The 20,324-nt window shown below is 38.3% G+C and overlaps 1 protein-coding gene across 5 annotated transcripts in view; it reads left to right on the plus strand.

The window, feature by feature from the left end:
- The window catches only part of LOC124545425 (tau-tubulin kinase homolog Asator), a 643,583-nt gene that overhangs the window by 535,519 nt on the left and 87,740 nt on the right, over positions 1-20,324 (plus strand). For all 5 annotated transcript variants that reach the window (XM_047124343.1, XM_047124340.1, XM_047124345.1 and 2 more), the window contains 4 exons: positions 2,714-2,812; positions 6,118-6,237; positions 10,697-10,951; positions 19,219-19,402. In XM_047124343.1, the coding sequence (XP_046980299.1) occupies positions 2,714-2,812; positions 6,118-6,237; positions 10,697-10,951; positions 19,219-19,402 (658 nt within the window). The remainder of the gene's footprint in view (positions 1-2,713; positions 2,813-6,117; positions 6,238-10,696; positions 10,952-19,218; positions 19,403-20,324) is intronic.

Raw genomic sequence — 20,324 nt, forward strand, 5'->3', positions numbered from 1 at the left:
GCTCCTTGATGTGTAGAGAATTTTCAGGCTTTTAGAACAAAGTTATTAATCCTGGACACTTTTCTGATCTTTTATTTGTGATTCAATTTTGTTTTTACATATTGTTATGGAGTGAACTGGTGCAGTTGTCAGCACACTGGACTTCCATTCAGGAGGACAATGGTTCAAATCCACATCCTGACATACAGATTTATGCTTTCCATGATTTCCCTAAATCGCTCCAGGCAAATGGCAGGACGGTTTTTTTGAAAGGGCACCGTCGATTGCCTTCTCAGTGCTTACAATATTGCAAGCTTGTGCTCTGTGTCTAATGGCCTATATGTGGATGGGAGATTAAACACTAATTTTCCTTCCTTCATATCTTGTTATTTTCTAGTTGCCATGAAATTTTTTATACATGGTCAGTGACATTTGTAATGTGGTAATATGAACTGTACCCTGTGCTTCTAAATTTGTATTTGTTTTTCTGGTTCTTCCTGAAGGCCTGCTTAGTTTTCTAATCAAATTGGTGCTAAAATTTTGTCATAAAGATTCCTATTTTGGAGTATGTACATTTTCTGACACTTTTTAAGCACTTCTCCATTTCCTCATTGATGTAATTTTGATGTTGTTCTAGGATAATTTCAATTTTCCATGTCATTAACTTTTGATGGATGACTTTGTAATTATGGATTCTAATGCAGTCAGTGGCAGTGAAACTTGTAGACACAGTTTACTCCCCTTTGAAGCATATCTTTATTCAGGGTGTATACGCCCCGGGACAACCAGGAGATCCAGGAAAAACACGGGAATTTTTTAAAACTCCGGGAATTTTTCAGAGTTTTAGTTTTTCAGTTAAATTTTTGTAATTTTGATTGCTAAAAACTGATAGTCTGACAAAGAATATTACTCTACGTCGCTACTGCAGAATTATATTACAGCAATAAAACATAAATGGGAGAAAAAAATTAAGTAAAACTTAAGTTGCAAAGGAAATGCGCCATTTACAAGAAAACAAACTGCACACACAAACGTCTGCCAACAACAAAACGTGTTAAATGCATTAGGACGAAAGACAATGCTATACTTCATAACAGCAAACTGCTTGCGATGATCGTGACGTCACAATTGTTTACGTTAGCTTCGTTAGAGAAGATGCCAGTCGCGTATGAACAGAACATTCTCCCACATCTGGCTACTTGGAAGAGTGGTTGTAGCAAGCAGCCAGGTGCTACCCGGAAAAGTTTTCTGGGACGTAGTGTTTACATTTAATTATTTTGCTGTTTCCTCTTCGTTTACAGATCTCACGTCAAATGAAAACAAAACGGATTTCTCCGGCCGGGAGCCATCAATTCATAGATTTCATAGACTCGTAGATAAAATAAATCACATAATTATGGAAGACTAAAATATGTTATTCGTTTCAGTTTTCTGGTTTTATTTCAATTCCAGGTTTATAACAGTCAAGCATTAATCGCCTTGCAGAATGGTGAAGTTATTTTTGTCGGATTTCTAAAGAAATTTATTTGTTGTTAATCTTTTCCGCTGAGGCAGTCAATTTATTTGAAACGAAGTGTTTCGTCCCATCCCATACTAGTTTCAACTGTTTGCTGGATTACAAGTGCACGTTTTCTTCTTCTGGCACGTATGGCACTATCGATAAAATGAAATGAGCGTATGGCATCGTTGGCTGTGAGGCCCCTATTCGGGGAAGTTCGGCCCCCAGGTGCAAGTCTTTATTTCATTCAGCGCCACGATAATAAAGAACCAAACATGAGATAGTGCAGTATTGATACTCCAATAAAATTTACATCCCGAAAACCACACTGAAAAGCTTAATTTCAGGTTGGGACCTACTTCATTGTGAATCTGGACATACGAATGTACACTTTAAGCGGAATTGGGTATTTTAGTGTGGTTTACGAATTTCCGATGCTCTTGGATTATAACACTCGTAGAAAAAAACCGATTTATATGTGAAACCTTAGCTTTTCTGGTGGCTAATTGATCTTAGAGACCAGTATTATATGTGAAAGCGTAGCTTCCCTTGCAGCCACACTTATATATTAATTTAAACTATTAACTTTTCGTACTCGTGTGTTCGTGCTATTTAACAGTGATGTTGCTGTTGACTGACTACATCACATGTTATAAGCCTTCATTGACTGTAGAGATCACGTGGCATTATGATTGACGTACAAAAGCGCATCACAAACTCGATTTCAATGCTTCGGAAAGTAACTTGCCGAGTTTGGTGGAATTCGAATCTGTACTTTAGTAATATGAAAATATGCAGCACACTTGTGGCTGCACATAATTTTTTTTTCCCGCTCTCGGTCGTTTACTTATGTGCCGGGAATTTCAAGCCGTTGCATGAAACCTTAACCCTTCAAAGGACTGATAAATTTTACAGCTCTGAGGGAAAGTATTCTGTCATTTATCAGGGAAAAAGTGTATTTTCGTCCGGGAGAAAGTGTATTTTTAGCCGGGAAATCCGGGAATTTTTTTTCCTTGTCCGCGTATACACCCTGTTTATTGCATTTAGTGAGTGATGTCATCACAGTCTTCATTCATGCTCCCTGCCTCACTTCAATCCCTCCCCTACCCTTCTCTTCCCTCTCTTTTCTCCACGATCATTTTCTTCTGTAATTGCACCCAGTGTTTGAAGTTTTCTTGAATGTAATATTAGTAATAAAATAATAAAATGCACTACACAATTTTTTATTGGTTTTAGGAAATGGGAAGGCATGATGACTTGTGGTCGTTATTTTACATGCTGGTGGAATTTGTCAATGGGCAGCTCCCATGGCGAAAGATAAAGGACAAAGAACAGGTACGGTAACTAAAATGTTGATAACACCCCAGATGCATACTTGTCTGTTATGTATCCTCGCGTATGTGAGACAATGTTATGTACAGTTGAAACTAAGTTTAATTGTATGCGTAATGATGTACATTATTTCATATCTTTAATGTTCTGTAATGATGAGTCAATTTTTTTGTCATCAGTCAACAAGAAGATGATATAATAATGGGACATAATGACTGAAAATACAGACCATAATTCATCCACCTTTGACAAAATGATGATGGGCACATTTTCACATAAAACACTAGGAGTTTAGTCTCTGATTCTGCTTCAGAGCAGAAAGTTTACTTCTGATACTGTGGGGAGAATGGGGCCTTGGTATAATGTTTTTAAAATATTTTACTTATACTTCATCTAATGCTGCTAATGAACATTCTGTGATGCCAAAATTTCTGCTTTCTGCACAGTTATTTGTGTCTCAGCTACACAGATCACCATTAACATAAAGTTAGCATTGTATTATTTGTGTGAACCAGTGGGAATGTGAACTCATGGGTCCATGTCTCTCAGCTGAATTATGGCTGTAATTGTGTATCCATTATTTATTGCTACAAGTTACAAGTCTTACAGCACTGAGAATATAAGCAATCCGAATGACAAAAATATGTTGTCCTATTGGCTCCCGACAGCCGAATCGGCAGAAATTGTATGACTTCATATTAACACTGTAATCAATCTGGAAAATTGGCAGTTCTATAGAGCAGTGGCAGCTTTAGCATCATTGGCATTTTTTGTCCTCTGTTCCAAGTATTCTGTGCAAATATATTTTTGTTAGCATTAATTTGTGTCCTGGGCTGAAGTGTAGATTGGGGTCACTTCCAGTCACAGCAGCTTGTGTCTAATGATCACAGAACACCAATGTGTCAGTTGTGTGTAGCCAGTGGGATGATAGTTTCACCTAGTGAATTTCACATCTATATTGACCTCAGAATGTAACAGTATCCTTTAGAATAAATCTGCATGTGACCTCAACTGCCAAAACTTCATCTGGGAGTGTAAACAACCCCTGTATTAACGTATTACATGGCATAAAAATGTCAACCTGAGCAGCATTAGTGTAATTGGTGAATATAAGGCAACTTTTTTTTTTTTTGCATTATGAACTTGAGAAAATATCTCTTCTTATAATTGTGTAAATATAGTATTACTAATTTACTCTGTAGTTGCTATGCTAATTTAAGAGCAATTTCTACAATGACATCAGCGTTTTACACATGGATGCAAATGTAGTTGTGTTCTTGCTACATTGTTTTGTAAATGTCTGTTGCAAAGTATAGTGGAGCTTAAGAGTGAGTTAAGAAATGTTGTGTGGGACACATTTTCGTTTCATTGAAGAATATTTTCACAGGGATTCTTTAAATTGATGTATAATTCATTATGAAATTACAGTGATGGACCAGTACCTGCCTCTAGCATGTGAAATTCCAGTACTGCCAATACTCGCTTACTCCATCAATCCAAAAAGTTTAGAGGCTGGATTAATAAAAAATTGAGAAAAGTTAAGGTAGTGGTTTTAATGCTTCAGGTGTTCTATGTAGTCCTCCCCACTGGATTATAGCATATAGCATGTTCATACCACCATATGAATCTATCAGAAAACTCCTTATTTGAGAATTTGTTCAACTCGTGTTGCATTCACTCGAATGCTGATTATGGAATTAAAGCGTTGACCCTTTGCATGAATTTTTATTTCTGGGGATTAAAAAGAAAAAAAAACAACTCACTCGGCACCAAATAGGGTGAATGTGGAGGGCAGTTGAGAACTGATACCTTTGGGTTCCCCCCCCCCCCCCCCCCCCTCCACACACACACACACACACACACACACACACACACACACACACACACACACACACACACACTAGGAACTGCACAACAGCTGTAACCGTGTAAGTGGCTCATTGTCATGCAACGTAAAGAAATCCCTCCCTATCAATTGTTGCAAATGAAGCATTTGATTCCTTTTGCACAACTAATCTGTGACACCTAAATAACACTGGGAATTAACAGTGGTGCCACTGGGAACAAACTCCCCGGGTATAATGTTATGAGCATGCAAATAGTGAGAGACCCATTCTGCACTCTTGTCATTTTGTGGTACATTTGTATTAAGAACAGCAAGGCTTCTCAACTGTGATTAATTTTTTCCAGAAAAGAATGGTCCACATTCTTAGTATCCGTCGAGCTATGGCAGGCACCCACATGTCATCATTTTTGTTCAGGAGTCTCCATTAGGAGATGACATGTTGAGTTGCAGACAGGCACAATGAAAAGACTGTTTTCGTTGTGCCTGTCTGCAACTCAATGTGTCTATGGTCAGTAGCAATCTGTCTCTTCCGTAATTGTTGATGTTCCAACCTTGACCCTCCGTTGTATGATTTTTCCATCAGGAGAACTTGAGGTGTGACACCCTGACCTATCATTGTCCTTGAGTGGCACTTGTCCTTCTTTAAACATTTAAACCACTCAAATACTTGTGCACAACTTAAACAATTATTCCCGTAAGCCTTTTTCGTGGACTCAAAAGTCTCTATAGCCATTTTACCAAGAAAATGTGAAATTGAATTATAGGTCATTTCTTCATTGTAATTAGTCACATAAAGTATTGACAAACTTCAGCCACGTGTCCACTGCTTGCTCTCAGCTGGCTGGTCGTATGCACATCTGTTGTGTTTATAGTTATTAGTTTAAGCTGCCGTGGTGGTTACTGTGCTGACGACACTTGTATACTAGTAATAAAATCAGTCTTGAAACTTTTTGGATAAATGATGTATTAGTGAATTGTCATGCTGTTGGGGACTAGTAGTTTCTCAGGAAGGTGAGAGGGGTACACTATAAAGAAAGGGTGGGTCACTCAGACCTCAGGCTGAGAAAGGATTAGGGCAGGCAATTTGTTTCATATAATTAATTAAGCTTTCATTACAATGCTTTGATTATAATTGGTACTAATGGTTTTATATTATAACAACTCATAATTTTAATCCATTTTCTCATACTAAATGTAGATACTTTCCGTATTTTCTCCAGAGGATCTAAGCTAGGTGGTTGATGGAATGTAGTGTATTACTTATTTTGTACAGCAATGTTTATTGATACAGGTATATACCCACCCTCTGTTGTTGTTATTACTATTATTTCATCTATAATAACTGCTATTTTTGTTGGAAGAAGTAGATTCAGCTCTTTGTCCTGAATATTTTGTCTATGCTATTACTGTTATTTGTTGTTCTCTGCAATGAAAATTGAACAATGTCTGTTTTGTGCTGTAGGTCGGCCTCATGAAGGAGAAGTATGACCACCGTTTGTTGCTGAAGCACCTTCCCTCTGATTTGAGGCAGTTCCTCGACCACATACAATCTCTGACATATGAAGACAAGCCTGACTACCAGGTAACAAGAAGTTAAAACCTCAGTTTTGTAAGCTTTGCTGCTGACTGTAATCACCTACTTCTTTCCTGCTTTTCCATAACATTAACTATATTCTTTATTTCTCATTATTAGCAATTTGGTTCTGAACCCTGAACCCTGAAAAAGTAAAATTCATCTCTACCACACTTTCCTTTACTAAAAGCTACTGGTAGCATACCTTCTTTGCCACATTTTTATTATCTTTGAGCTCACATCACAAATAATCACCATTGCTCTGCACTCCTCTCCTTGCACCTTTAGGTGTGCCCACTGCCCAACCTCTGCACCCACAGACCCTACTTGTAAAACACGGATTTCATTCCTTCCATAAGTGACAGCATGATATCTAACTGAGACTTTGTGGCATACACTCTTCCTGCAGTGCTATCTAGAATACAATGAGGTGACAAAATCCGTGGGATAGTCGAACACATACATATACAGATGGTGGTAGTATTGTGTATACAAGATATAAAAGGATTGTGCATTGGCAGAGCTGTCATTTGTATTCATATAATTTATGTTAAATGGTTTCCAATGCTATTATGGCCACGTGATGGGAATTAACAGACCATAGATCCAGAATGGTAGTTGAGCTAGTCCGCCTGGGACATTCCATTTCGGAAATTGATAGGGAACTCGGTAATCCATAATCCACAGTGTCAAGAGTGTGCTGAGAATACCAAATTTGAGGTGTTACCTCTCACTGTGGACAACGCAGTGGCTGTGATGGCCTTCACTTAATGACCGCATTTGTGTAGAGTTGTCAGTCCTAAGAGACAAGCAATACTGCATGAAATAGCCACAGAAATCAATGTGGGATGTACGACAAATGTCTCCATTAGGACAGTACGGCAAAATTTGTCATTAGTGGTCTATGGCAACAGAAGAACGACGCAAGTGCCTTTGCTAACAGCACATCACCTGCAGTACCTCTCCTGGGCTTGTGACATTATCAGCTGGACCCTAGACAATTGGAAAACTGTGGCCTGGTTGGATGAATCTCAATTTCAGTTGGTGAGAGCTGATGGTAAGGTTCAAGTGTGGTGCACACACTCCATGAAGCCATTGGCTCAGGTTGTCAACAAGGTATTGTGTAAGCTGTTGGTGGCTCCATAAAGGTGTGGGCTGTGTTTACATAATGGACTGGGTCATTGAGTATAAATTGTTATGTTTGGCTACTTGGAGACTGCAGCCGTTCATGAACTTCATGTTCCCAAACAATGATGGAATTTTTATGGATAACAATGTGGCATGTCACCAGGCCACAATTCTTCAGGATTTGTTTGAAAAACACATTCTGGACAGTGTGAATGAATGATTTGGGAGCCCAGATTGCCTGACATAAATCCCGTGAAATATTTATGGCATATAAAAGAGAGGTTATTTCATGCAGGCAACATTTTCACAATTATGGACGGCTATAGAGGCAGCATGGCTCAGTATTTCTGTGAGACACTTCCAACGACGTGTTGAGTTGCTGCACTATGCTGGGCAAAAGGTGGTCTGACATGATATAAGGAGATATCCTGTGACATTTGTCATATCAGTGTGTATGGCTTCCACTTACCTCCCCAGTTGCCTGTATACCAAAATCCACTTCTCTAGCTGTATATCAAAATCCACTTCCCTAGCTGCAGCCTTTATGTTCTCAAAGATATCCAGCTATTAATTTTCCACCAGTCCAGTAATCATTGCTACTCGAACCTTGCATATCCAGATCTCCCAGGCTTCTGTTCCAGAATCGTCTGCTCGTGATCCGAGTAAAAGTGTGCAGTCAATACCAAAAGCGTCAGTGACTGTGTGAGGTCTGTATGTGTTTACTCTCTGATGGAGGACATCATCCGAGACCTCAGTTTGTAGTTGTCCTATTCTGTATGTGTCCACCTCCTGCTAAACATTTGCTTCATTGATATGGTAATGGAAAGTCCTGGCAGAAAGTAAATAATTTAGGGGTAAAGGTAACTACTCATCAAATAGTAAAGGCATTTCAAAATTGTCCCTCGCCGACTGTTGACTGCTTTTTCCCAGATTGGTAATAAACTAAAAAATCGTGTAGAATACCACCAATGAATAGAATACTTACTAATAGTAATAGCTGAGAGAGACCCCCACATATCACATCTAAAGTTTCTAATCTGGGGGCCGTTCAGTAATTTGAGTCCGTTATTTTGAAATAGTCTTCCTGAGCAGTAAGGGAAGGTCAGTAATTTTCAGAATTGGTAGTGATGACTACCACTCTTATCTTGTGGCGAGCCACACTTAAATACTTACAGTAATTGAATACTATGTAATTCAGAGCTTTATTCACTGATTTAGTTCAAGTTTTTGAGAAAGGTTAAAACTGTGATAAACTGCAAGAAACCTGTAAGAAGAAAACTGCCAGTTCTGAAGTGATTATCCTGAAATTATATTGGGCAAAGTAGTAGTTAACACATTCTTCATGTGGAAACCTGTAGTTTCTGTCCTCCAATGTTATTTATAATCCGTCTTGATTGCAAAAAATGTTTATTCAAATGACCAGTTTCAGTTCCTCTAGAACCATCTTCAGATCTGCAATCTTGGTTACAGGAGTAACCTGTCCATAGACAGCAACCTACACATGCTGCGTCATGTTCAGCCATAATGTAGTGTAAGTCCCATCGTAAAAGAGAAGTTGTCATGAACGTGGAACAAATAAGTATATCTAAAAACAAAGATGATGTGACTTACCAAATGAAAGTGCTGGCAGGTCGACAGACACACAAACAAACACAAACATACACACAAAATTCAAGCTTTCGCAACAAACTGTTGCCTCATCAGGAAAGAGGGAAGGAGAGGGAAAGACGAAAGGATGTGGGTTTTAAGGGAGAGGGTAAGGAGTCATTCCAATCCCGGGAGCAGAAAGACTTACCTTAGGGGGAAAAAAGGACGTGTATACACTCGCGCACACACACACATATCCATCCACACATATACAGACACAAGCAGACATCTGCTTGTATCTGTATATGTGTGGATGGATATGTGTGTGTGTGCGAGTGTATACCCGTCCTTTTTTCCCCCTAAGGTAAGTCTTTCTGCTCCCGGGATTGGAATGACTCCTTACCCTCTCCCTTAAAACCCACATCCTTTCGTCTTTCCCTCTCCTTCCCTCTTTCCTGATGAGGCAACAGTTTGTTGCGAAAGCTTGAATTTTGTGTGTATGTTTGTGTTTGTTTGTGTGTCTGCCGACCTGCCAGCACTTTCATTTGGTAAGTCACATCATCTTTGTTTTTAGATATATTTTTCCTACGTGGAATGTTTCCCTCTATTAGAACAAATAAGTATAACATACAGGCAGCTGTTAGAAATGAAAATTATGTATTCTCATTAAACAATGAAAAATCCAGGATGAAATGTAACAATATGAAAAGGATAGTTTCTATTACCCATATAGCGGAGATGCTGAGTTGCAGATAGGTGCAACAAAAAAAGAGTGTCAGAAAGTGAGCTTTCGGCCAGCAAGGCCTTTGTCAGAAATAGACAACTCTCTCTCTCTCTCTCTCTCTCTCTCTCCACTGAAGCAAATGCATCACGTGTGTGTGTGTGTGTGTGTGTGTGTGTGTGTGTGTGTGTGTGTGTGAGAGAGAGAGAGAGAGAGAGAGAGAGAGAGAGAGAATTGTCTATTTCTGACAAAGTCCTTCTTGGCCGAAAGCTCACTTCCTGACAATCTTTTTGTTGCGCCTATTGTGACTCAGCATCTCTGCTATATGGTGAGTACATTCTCATTACATTGATACAAACTATCCCAATTTCTTGCATTATGTCTGATGGATGCTAGAAAACTTTCTTGCACCAGACTGTAGAACCATAATTGTGGCCCTATATGAGGAGACAAAGTCTTCATGAAAATTGTTTTTGTTTCTTGTATTGTAGTTGTAAGATATGTGGTTAGATTGAAATTGATTTTTATACTTTATCAACAACAAAAAAAAAAAAAAAGTACAGTGACTGAGCATATGTTTTGGAAAGTAAGTGCACACACTTACATTCCAAACTGTTTGAAGACACCTCTGCAAGATATGCTTTTATCAAAATAGGCTTATTTTCTGTCTTTCGACACTGTGTTTGTATTGTTTTAAACTGAGTGGTTTTGGGCAATTTCACCCATCTTCGTATCATTTTTTCATAGTTAGAGAGTAATCAGTCTTGAAAGAACTTTGATTTCAACTGGACCTCATGATGTTTTTGTCCTGTGTTAATGAATACCCTGACTAATTTCACATCTCTGAATGTTTCCTATTTGATGGGATCTGCAGAACATGATGAATGAATGAATAAATGAGTGAATGAATGAAAGCCGAATGAGATGAATACTTGAAGTAATGAAGCAATTCAAAGTTGAAATACTATTGATAACTCTATTCTGTACTAGTTTGTTTTTGAATTTTTTGTGTACATTGTATTTATTTTTCAGATGCTGATTGGCCTGTTCGAACGGTGTATGAAGCGTCGTGGAGTGAAGGAAACGGATCCTTATGACTGGGAGAAGGTGCCAGTGCCAGACACGATCCCGCCACAGATATCCAACACGCCGGCAATCGTGTCACGGCCCCAGACGACCGGCCAGACTGCTCCCCGCATTACTGACAACATGCTGGAGGATAACCTCATCACCAGCCTCGACAATAATCAGGAGAACATTGAGCCGGACAACAGGAGGGAGCTTGAGGTGAACATACACCCTTGTGGCCAGCAACTGTGCTCCTACTATTACAGTTTGATCAGTTTAGAGGAGTAGCTAGACCTGTGATATGCTTACGGTTCCTGCTGTGATGACCTTACCTGTAGTTGTGAGGCGTCTTGTGTACTTCCATCTCTGTTTTGAATTTTCCAGTGTTGTTATGTAGTCTATAAATAAATATGAGGGCCTTTCAAATGTGTTTTCCCGGCTTTAGTAGTTGCTTTAATGACTTCTGTTCTTGTGCTTGCAAAATTTGCAAAACTGTAGATCCTGTAGCTATAGTGATGTATATCCATTTCTGGTTGTTTTCTTTTCATAACATGAGTAGTGTTTTCCACCTATGATTATCTGTCTGCAAAACAGTATAGTTATGTCACTGTCAATGTATTATTACTTTCATAACATGTGCACAACCCTTTAACACTTTTTCTCTACTGTCAGATCAGTATACTTTTATTTTTCATCTTAGATCTTTGAAAATGACTTTTTACTGTGCCTGTTTAATGCCATTAGCATTATGTATAGTTTTTTTCCTCCCGTGTTTTTAGGGTTTTAATTACTTTTTGTACCTCCTCTTTTCTTGAAATTCCAGATATCTTTGAGAGCAATTAACTGTCTTCCATCCATTTATTTCTTGTTTCAGTTCTTGTACGCAGAGGGCATTTCTATTCTACTATTATTGAATACACTCTGCTGTATATAAATAACATTGTCCCCATTTATTTTGCATTTCGTTTATTAACCTGCATTTTAAATTGCAGAAGTAGCTAAGATATTAGATTTATTTATTTTTGAGACTGTTTCTACCTTATGTGAATATTTAACTTGCCTAGTCTGCCAAAGATGACCATCCTGAAAGATGTTTTTCAAATATTGTGGTAAGTGTTGTGCACATAAGGAAAGTAAGTTTTCTCACTTGCAAAGAAAAATGTTCAGATTATGAACATGTCTTTTTGTTATCACTTGCTTTGTTCTCATTTGCATTGTTCTCATAAGGCTAGCACGTCACCTACAATATTTTTGATAACTGACCTTTCTTATTTAGGAATTTTGTAACAGCTGTTATATGTGTGTGGAATTCCTGTAATGTGACTGACATCAGAAAGTTATTAGTTGTCTTTCTGCTTTTCAGTGTATTGTTTGTTTACTGTATTACTGCGAAAGAAAGGAGTTGCGTAATGTGATGCTGTAAATGGTTAATGCTTTTGGCTCTTTGTAATGGATGCGCTTTTGGCTCTTTGTAATGGATGTTGTGAAACATGCAGAATGTAGTAGTTAGGAATCATACCGATGCAACGAAAAGCACACCATGCTTTTCAGTTAGCCATTAATTTGTAATTGCTTCTTTGAGGTATAGCATAAATGCTGAAATTTTGGTAGAACATAAAAAGCCGAAGACATACTGCTATCACAGTTTGGGACAATATTGTTTAGTGCTCTTTACATCATCTGGTTTTATTATTATTATTATTATTATTATCATCAAGAGCACATAATGCCTTCAAAGCTGTTTCCATTGTTATGGTAATTTGTTGGTTTTTGTTACTCTCCGAGTTAATGTCAAGTGTCTTTCAAGATGCATATTGGATATTATCATGGCTGAAGAAGAGTAATTGTATGTAATGTAAGTAAATTTGGCATATTTTGTTGATTCAATAAGTGTGTGTCATGCTGCAAGCCTCAAATACTCCATTACTTTCAGTGTGTACAGCTGTGTTATATATTTTCCATAAGACATATTTGAAGAAAAGTTCAGAGAAAGACAGTTGATAATGCATAAAAATCTCATGCTATTCTGAAACAAATTATGAGTTAAATATTGTAAAAAGAAGTTACCATTTTTATCTCCTTGTGAGCAATTACAAGTATGCATATATCCAGGAAATCTTTTGTTTTTGCGCACCTACTTATCAGTTTCGATGTGATAAATGACATATCTGCAGACAGATAAAAGTATATCAGATAATGTAACAATACAAAAGAAGGAAAGTTGCTACTCACCATATAGTGGAGATGCTGAGTTGCGATAGGCAAAATAAAAAGATTCACACAATCATAGCTTTCGGCCATTAAGGCCTTTGTCAGCAGTACACACACACACACACACACACACACACACACACAACTTGCACACACATCTGCAGTCTCAGAGACCTGAAACCACACTGTGAGCAGCAGCATGATGGGAGTGGCAACTGGGTGGGGGTAAGGAGGAGGCTGGGGCAGGGAGGGGGAGGGATAGTATGTTGGGAGTGGCGGACAGTGAAATGTTGACTGCAGACGTGTGTGCAAGTTGCGTTTGCGTGCGTGCGTGCGTGCGTGCGTGCGTGTGTGTGTGTCTACTGCTGACAAAGGCCTTAATGGCCGAAAGCTATAATTGTGTGTGAATCTTTTTGTTGTGCCTATCGCGACTCAGCATCTCCGCTGTATGGTGAGTAGCAACTTTCCTTCTCTAGTATTGTTACATTCCATTCTGGATTTTCCATTGTTTGATATATCAGATAATGTTGAGAGGGGGAAGAGAAGAAAGAACTAAACCAGTGAAAAATAGGCTTGCATATGAGACTTTACTGATAAACTGTGAAAACTACATGTATATCAGAGTTCTTAGTTTTTCATAATTTTCAGGAAGGATTCTAGCAGATCTTGGACATTAACAGAAAAATAAATTTCAGAACAGAAGTTTGGTGATGGTCAGTGTGGCATGCGTACAGATAAGCTGTGAAACACACTCCAAAAGCCATATTATTTTGATATGTCTAGATAGTTTTTAGTTCACATTACATTTCAGTGATGAAAGTAGGATATTTGAATGAAGGATTAAAATTGGGAGCAGTGTTGGTCATTTGAAATAAGTGTGTAAATCTCATATATGAGACAGTCAGGCAGAGAAGAGTAAAAAGAGTTAGTAAGAATTACGTAAACAAGTGCAAACAGACAGATACTTTAATATAATTGCTATATAACACAGAAATACTTATTAAAAAGTAAAAGAACGACACATGATGTATGTTCTGCTAGCCAGTTACACACCAGATATGTTGGTAATGGAGAAAATAATTAATTGAAAGATACAGGAGAGCAATTTGGAACTGATAACAGACTGATTACAAAATGGAGTAACAAATTGTGTACAACAGATACAGTGAAAAGTGTGGATGAGTATATGCCAGAATTGGAAAAATAAAAAAGAAAAAAAAAACGTGGAAAGAGGGAGACAAAAAATAAGATAAACATTAAGTTGAGGCAAGTTCATTCAGGTACTGAAGTGTCGTAGGGGATAGTGGTGACAATGTTTGTCACATAACTTAATAAAGAAAAAATTCACATTGTAACTTAGAAAAAATTTCTTTTAAAACAGTTATGTGCCGATAGGATGATCATATAGAACATGAAAACATGCTCAAACTATAATTACTGTAATTTTAACAGGTAGAAATGTTTCCATAAAAAAAGTCTTTCACCCTAAGAAAGAAAACAGAAAAATAATTAGGAAATTGCTAGGAAGAATTAATGCAAAACAACCTAGGAATCATTACGTACACCAGGGTGGTGCTGTAATATATTTGGTGAAACAAGAATGATATGAGTAAATCAAATAGAGTTACAGCAAACGGTATACTTGGTGGGGACTATTTTGTGCCATTAATTCTCAAAAATACATCATATAAATGTGCTGTGATTACAAACAGCGAGAACTTTAGTACACTATGTAAATATTATACTCTCTATGAGTTTTTCCAAAAGACTATGCAATCACAGTTTCACTTTGTAAATGATTAAACTGTCCAGACTTTATTTGTTGGTGGTTTCGAGAAACTATGCACTTTGAGGTAATTGTGAATTATTGAGAGAATGATATGCCTCCAGGAATTATACTGACAAAATTTATCTTTAAAACAAGACATATTGATGCGTATAGCATGTGACTACATTCATAACCATATCAACCTCTAAAAGACATGTTCTCATTTACAGTACATTAGAAGCAAACTCAGTAAGAAAGCATTAACGTATGCCACACTGTTGATTTGTTCACTATCTCAATAATATCAGAAAATGATAAATTTTATTTTGCAATGACATTGATTAAGCATGATGAAGAGCATAAATTTCCAACACAGACATTCAGACATTGATCCTCTGTAACTAGTTTCCCTTTCTCAGTTGTGTCTCTTAGATTATGTACTCTCACATTTGCAATTTTGATACTGTCTTTCTCTTCTCTGGTTTTGCGACATGAAAAATTACTCACTTATATTCTTTATTAGGCATCTGTGCTCCCACCCTCAATTTGCACCAGGGAAAAAATGCAAGTGTACTCTTGAGGGATATCTTCCCCTGAGTTTTAGTGGAGCACAAGTCCATAGGACTGTGCCCCCAGCATACCTGCAATGTCTTATGATTTGACTACTTGCATACAATTGCCTTCAATCTCACACTGCTAGAAAATAATACAAAAAGCATATCTAATAAATTATGCGACAGAAATCCTGGCCAGTGCTTACCATCAGTAGGCGAAGTGTGTAATACTGCTGATACAGACACCTAAAATCAAAAGTGACACACTACATAGCTTTCGGAACTAGTAATTCTTTTCTCAGGTGGGAGAGAGGTGTAGGTTACTACAGGTTGTAAAGGATGTGCAGATCATTGAGATGCGAGGATGAGAAGAATCCGTCTGCAGTGAGATTAGTGTAGACAGAGATGGAGGAGAGAAGATTGGCCTTCCCTTTCTTTGTAGCCTACAGTAACCTATCCTATTCTGCTACCCAAGGAAGGAACTACTAGATCCAAAAGCTGGACGACGGTGTGCTTCTCTCACTTACTTTTACATGTCTGTCAGTAGTGCTGCACATTTCAGCAATTCTGTCTAATGATTTCTTAAAATACAGTGTGCCCGAGAAGTTCCTAACAGTTTCTTTGAAAGAGCACTTGAATTCGAATGAAGTGTTTACAATATGGATGTAATGTGGAAGGAAACACTATAATTTGATGTAATCACTGCCGTTTAACACAATTGCTCTCTATATCTGAGCAGAATAGGAATTAAACTCCAGGGAGAGGAAATAAACTTTAAAGTTTGAGGTTTGCCGATGACATTTTAATACTGTCAAAGACAGCAAAGGACTTGGAAGAGCAGGTGAACAGAATGGACAGCGTCTTGAAAGGAGGATATAAGATGAACATCAACAAAAGCAAAATGAGGATAATGGAATGTAGTCGAAATTAAGTCTGGTTATGCTTAATAAATTAGATTAGGAAATGAGACACTTCAAGTAGTAGATGAGTTTTGCTATTTGGGAAGCAAAATAACTGATGATGGGCGAAGTAGGGAGGATATAAAATATAGACTGGCAATAGCAAGAAAAATGTTCCTGAAGAAGAGAAATTTGTAAACATAGAGTATAGATTTAAGTGTCATGAGGGCCTTCCCAAAAATATTTGTAAGGAGTGTAGCCATGTGTGGAGGTGAAACATGGATGATAAACATTGTAGACAAGAAGAGAATAGAAGCTTTTGAGATGTGGTGCTACAAAAGAATGCTGAAGATTAGGTGGGTAGATCACGTAAATGAGGAGGTACTAAATAGATACAGTTGGGGAGAAAAGAAATTTTTGGTACAACCCGATGACAAGAAGGGATCGGTTAGTAGGATACATTCTGAGGCATAAAGTGATCATTGATTTAGTACTGCAGGGAAGTGTGTATGTATGTGTGTGTGTGGGGGCGGGGCGGGGGGGGGGGGGTTAAAATCATAGAGAGAGACAAAGAGATGAATACTGTAAGCAGATTCAGAAGGATGCAGGGTGCAGTAGTTACTTGGAGATGAATAGGCTTGCACAGGATAGAGTAGCATGGAGAGCTGCATCAAACCAGTCTTTGTACTGAAGAGGACGACAACAACAACAACATCTGAGCAGACTTCCTTTCTCTCCTCGGTACACCCAAAAATACCGATTTCTGGGGTAGTTGTAAACATCACTGCCAAAATGCATTCATGGGGGTGCTGCAAATCCCTAATCTTCACCATTTACACCTGACTCTTAATGTGACACCTTTTGAAGAAGTCCAAGGATGTGACATCGAGCGAGCGTGCTGCCTGTAACCGTGGCAATCCTTGTCAGATCTGGTATCCTGGAAATGTCTCATCGAAGTAAATATGCACAATGTGTAAGGAGTTTAGTAGGGTTCAGTTCTATTGAAACACCACCAAACCTAGAATGTTGTCAGCAAACCATTTGGACTACGGTAACTGCACGAGCACATCCAGGTGCAATGTTGATGTGACTGTTGCTTTGGCAAAGAAAAATGGATCCTAAACACAGTGTCAGGTGAGGCCCAGCCATACATTTACCTTTCGAGTGTTACATTCCAGTTCTGTGGTGATGTGTGGTTCTGTTGGCCTGTATCCTGCTGTTGTGGTGATTGACGAGGCCGTGGGTGCGAAAGATAGCCCCAGCACTGAACAAACACTCATTGTTTACTATCTCAATTTAGTCGTGGCATGTGGGCATGCATGCCACACAGTGCTTAGGTTTATTTGTGACAAGCCTTTTTGTACTGTATGGTGTGGAAGTTTTGCTAGACAATAGATTTTGGGATGCCACATTCTCAGCTGAGACACCGTGTCATCGCTTTGGTCTCTGCTCGATAGCCTGTTGTATGGTCGCTACAGTTCCCAGTGACACTGCACCACACAGTACATTTATCATCACAAACATTTTCAGTTTGCTGGAACTTACTGACCGAACACTAACGGTTGTTCGTGGTCAGGCTTCTGTGTAGAAATATCGACGAAACCTTCTTGAAGCTGAATATAGGACAGTCCAATGAGTTGCCAAGTATGATGGTGATTCATTATGTGGTCCACAGCTTTTTTAGATTACTTGCAATAAAGAGACAATAACATAGTGTTGTCCCAGTAGCCCTGTATGTGTATACGTGAATGAAAAACAACATTAATTTTCCAATTTCAGGTGTAAGCTCTAAACTACAAAGTATGTGCTGACTGGCAACTGAAATGTCTGTTTTGAGAGGTGCTTAGTCTGTAATGATATTATCCAGAATTATTTGATAGGTGTGTGTTTACTGATAGAAGAGCTAAATCTTTTTGCCTTACCTCCAGTATTTTTCTCAATTTTTAATAACACAGAACATACTATATCAGTTGCGGAAACAGGTTTCCAGAAATTACACAATTAATAATCCACCATGTATACTAAATTACTCAATAAATTTCATACTGCCCATTTGATGACTTATTTATTATGAATACCCAACTGTCAGGTGTTCCCTATAACATGATAAGAATTTTAATATCCTCCTCTCCAAATGTGAAACATTTCACAATGCGCATATGACTTACTGTACCTGTAGGCTATAATATCACTCCATTACTGACATGTGGTACCATGTATATTACAGCTAAACAGTGATGACTAAAATTGTTTGCCAGCTAAAGGAATGAAAATGTATTTATGGAATATTTATAGAATTTGACTCTGCTCAGCTGTGGCTTGTTGTTGTTTAGCATGAGCTTACTGTATCCTCTGTAACACCTATTAATATATTACTTACATTACTTGAAATATGAAAATGATTTTGTGTGCCAGATGGAAGTTATGTGTATTAAATGGACTAAATTATTGTTATAGTTGTCATGACTGTTGAAGCCTTCCAGTGTTAAAACTTTTTCAGTCTAGGACCTTCCTACATAACATACTTCAAAATTTCTTTAAATGTAAAAAAGGTATATATGTTTTCACTTTCAGATGAACATAATTGAATATTTCAGTTTTAAAATCACGTAAGGGAAATGAGTGGGAGAGAAGCTATTGTGTACGGTTTTCTGTAGCTCTGTGGATTTCCCTCTCACATCTTTCAATCTCCTTTGGTTCCTACAATTCATAAAAATCAGATCTAGTGCAAGATATGGCTTATATAGCTTCTTTAGTGGAGAACAAGGTCTCTTGGCCCTAATTACACTCTATTGTCTGCCCATGTGCATTTTGAAGTGTAAATTTCACTTCAAAATCTTTAAGACCTCATAATTTGAGACAAGGAACACCTAGACATATTATAAGGAGGCACACAGTGTGAGCCCATGTCCTAACTTGAATGACTGGTTAATTTTAGTAGTTATGGAAAGTAACTAACTGCATGAAGTAAACTATATATTTGTCTGAATGTTTAATGAACAGCTTACATCAATGAACAAGTATAATAATTTTATTTCTGTCTTTGTTAAACAGGCACAGCTCGATTATGAAGGTGTATGTCGTCGAAGGCGTCACTTGCACGGAGAGCAGACATCTCCTCTAGTAACGGAGACAAATAGAGAGCGTGATAAGTTGGTAATAGACAAGAACTGTAATGCAACATTGGCTGCTAATCAGGCAATGAACCAAGGTGCTGACACAAATATGGCAGTACAAGGTGCGTAACTAATTTGTGCTGAGATATACATTACTGGCCATTAAAATTGCTACACCTAGAAGAAGTGCAGATGATAAATGGGTATTCATTGGACAAATATATTGTACTAGAACTGACATGTGATTACATTTTCACGCAATTTGGGTGCATAGATCCTGAGAAATCAGTACCCAGAACAACCACCTCTGGCCGTAATAATGGCCTTGATACGCCTGGGCATTGAGTCAAACAGAGTTTGGATGGCGTGTACAGGTACTACTGCCCAAGCAGCTTCAACACGATACCACTGTTCATCAAGAGTAGTGACTGGTGTATTGTGACGAGCCAGTTGCTCAGCCACCATTGACCAGACGATTTCAATTGGTGAGAGATCTGGAGAATGTGTTGGCCATGGCAGCAGTCGAACATTTTCTGTATCCAGAAAGGCCCATACAGGACCTGCAACATACGGTCGTACATTATCCTGCTGAAATGTAGGGTTTCGCAGGGATTGAATGAAGGGTAGAGCCACGAGTCGTAACACATCTGAAATGTAATGTCCACTGTTCAAAGTGCCGTCAATGTGAACAAGAAGTGACTGAGATGTGTAACCAATGGTACCCCATACCATCACTCCGGGTGATACACCAGTATGGTGATGATGCATACAGGATTCCAATGTGCGTTAACTGCAATGACACCAAACACGGATGTGACGATCATGATGCTGTAAACAGAACCTGGATTCATCCAAAAAAAATGACGTTTTGCCATTCGTGCATCCAGGTTTGTAGTTGAGTACACCATTGCAGGTGCTCCTGTCTGTGATGCAGTGTCAAGGGTAACCGCAGCCATGGTCTCCGAGCTGATAGTCCATGCCGCTGCAAACGTCGTCGAAATGTTTGTGCAGATGGTTGTTGTCTTGCAAACGTCCCCATCTGTT

The sequence above is a fragment of the Schistocerca americana genome, chromosome 8 (genome assembly GCF_021461395.2).
Source record: "Schistocerca americana isolate TAMUIC-IGC-003095 chromosome 8, iqSchAmer2.1, whole genome shotgun sequence".
In the NCBI taxonomy this organism is placed as follows: domain Eukaryota; kingdom Metazoa; phylum Arthropoda; class Insecta; order Orthoptera; family Acrididae; genus Schistocerca; species Schistocerca americana.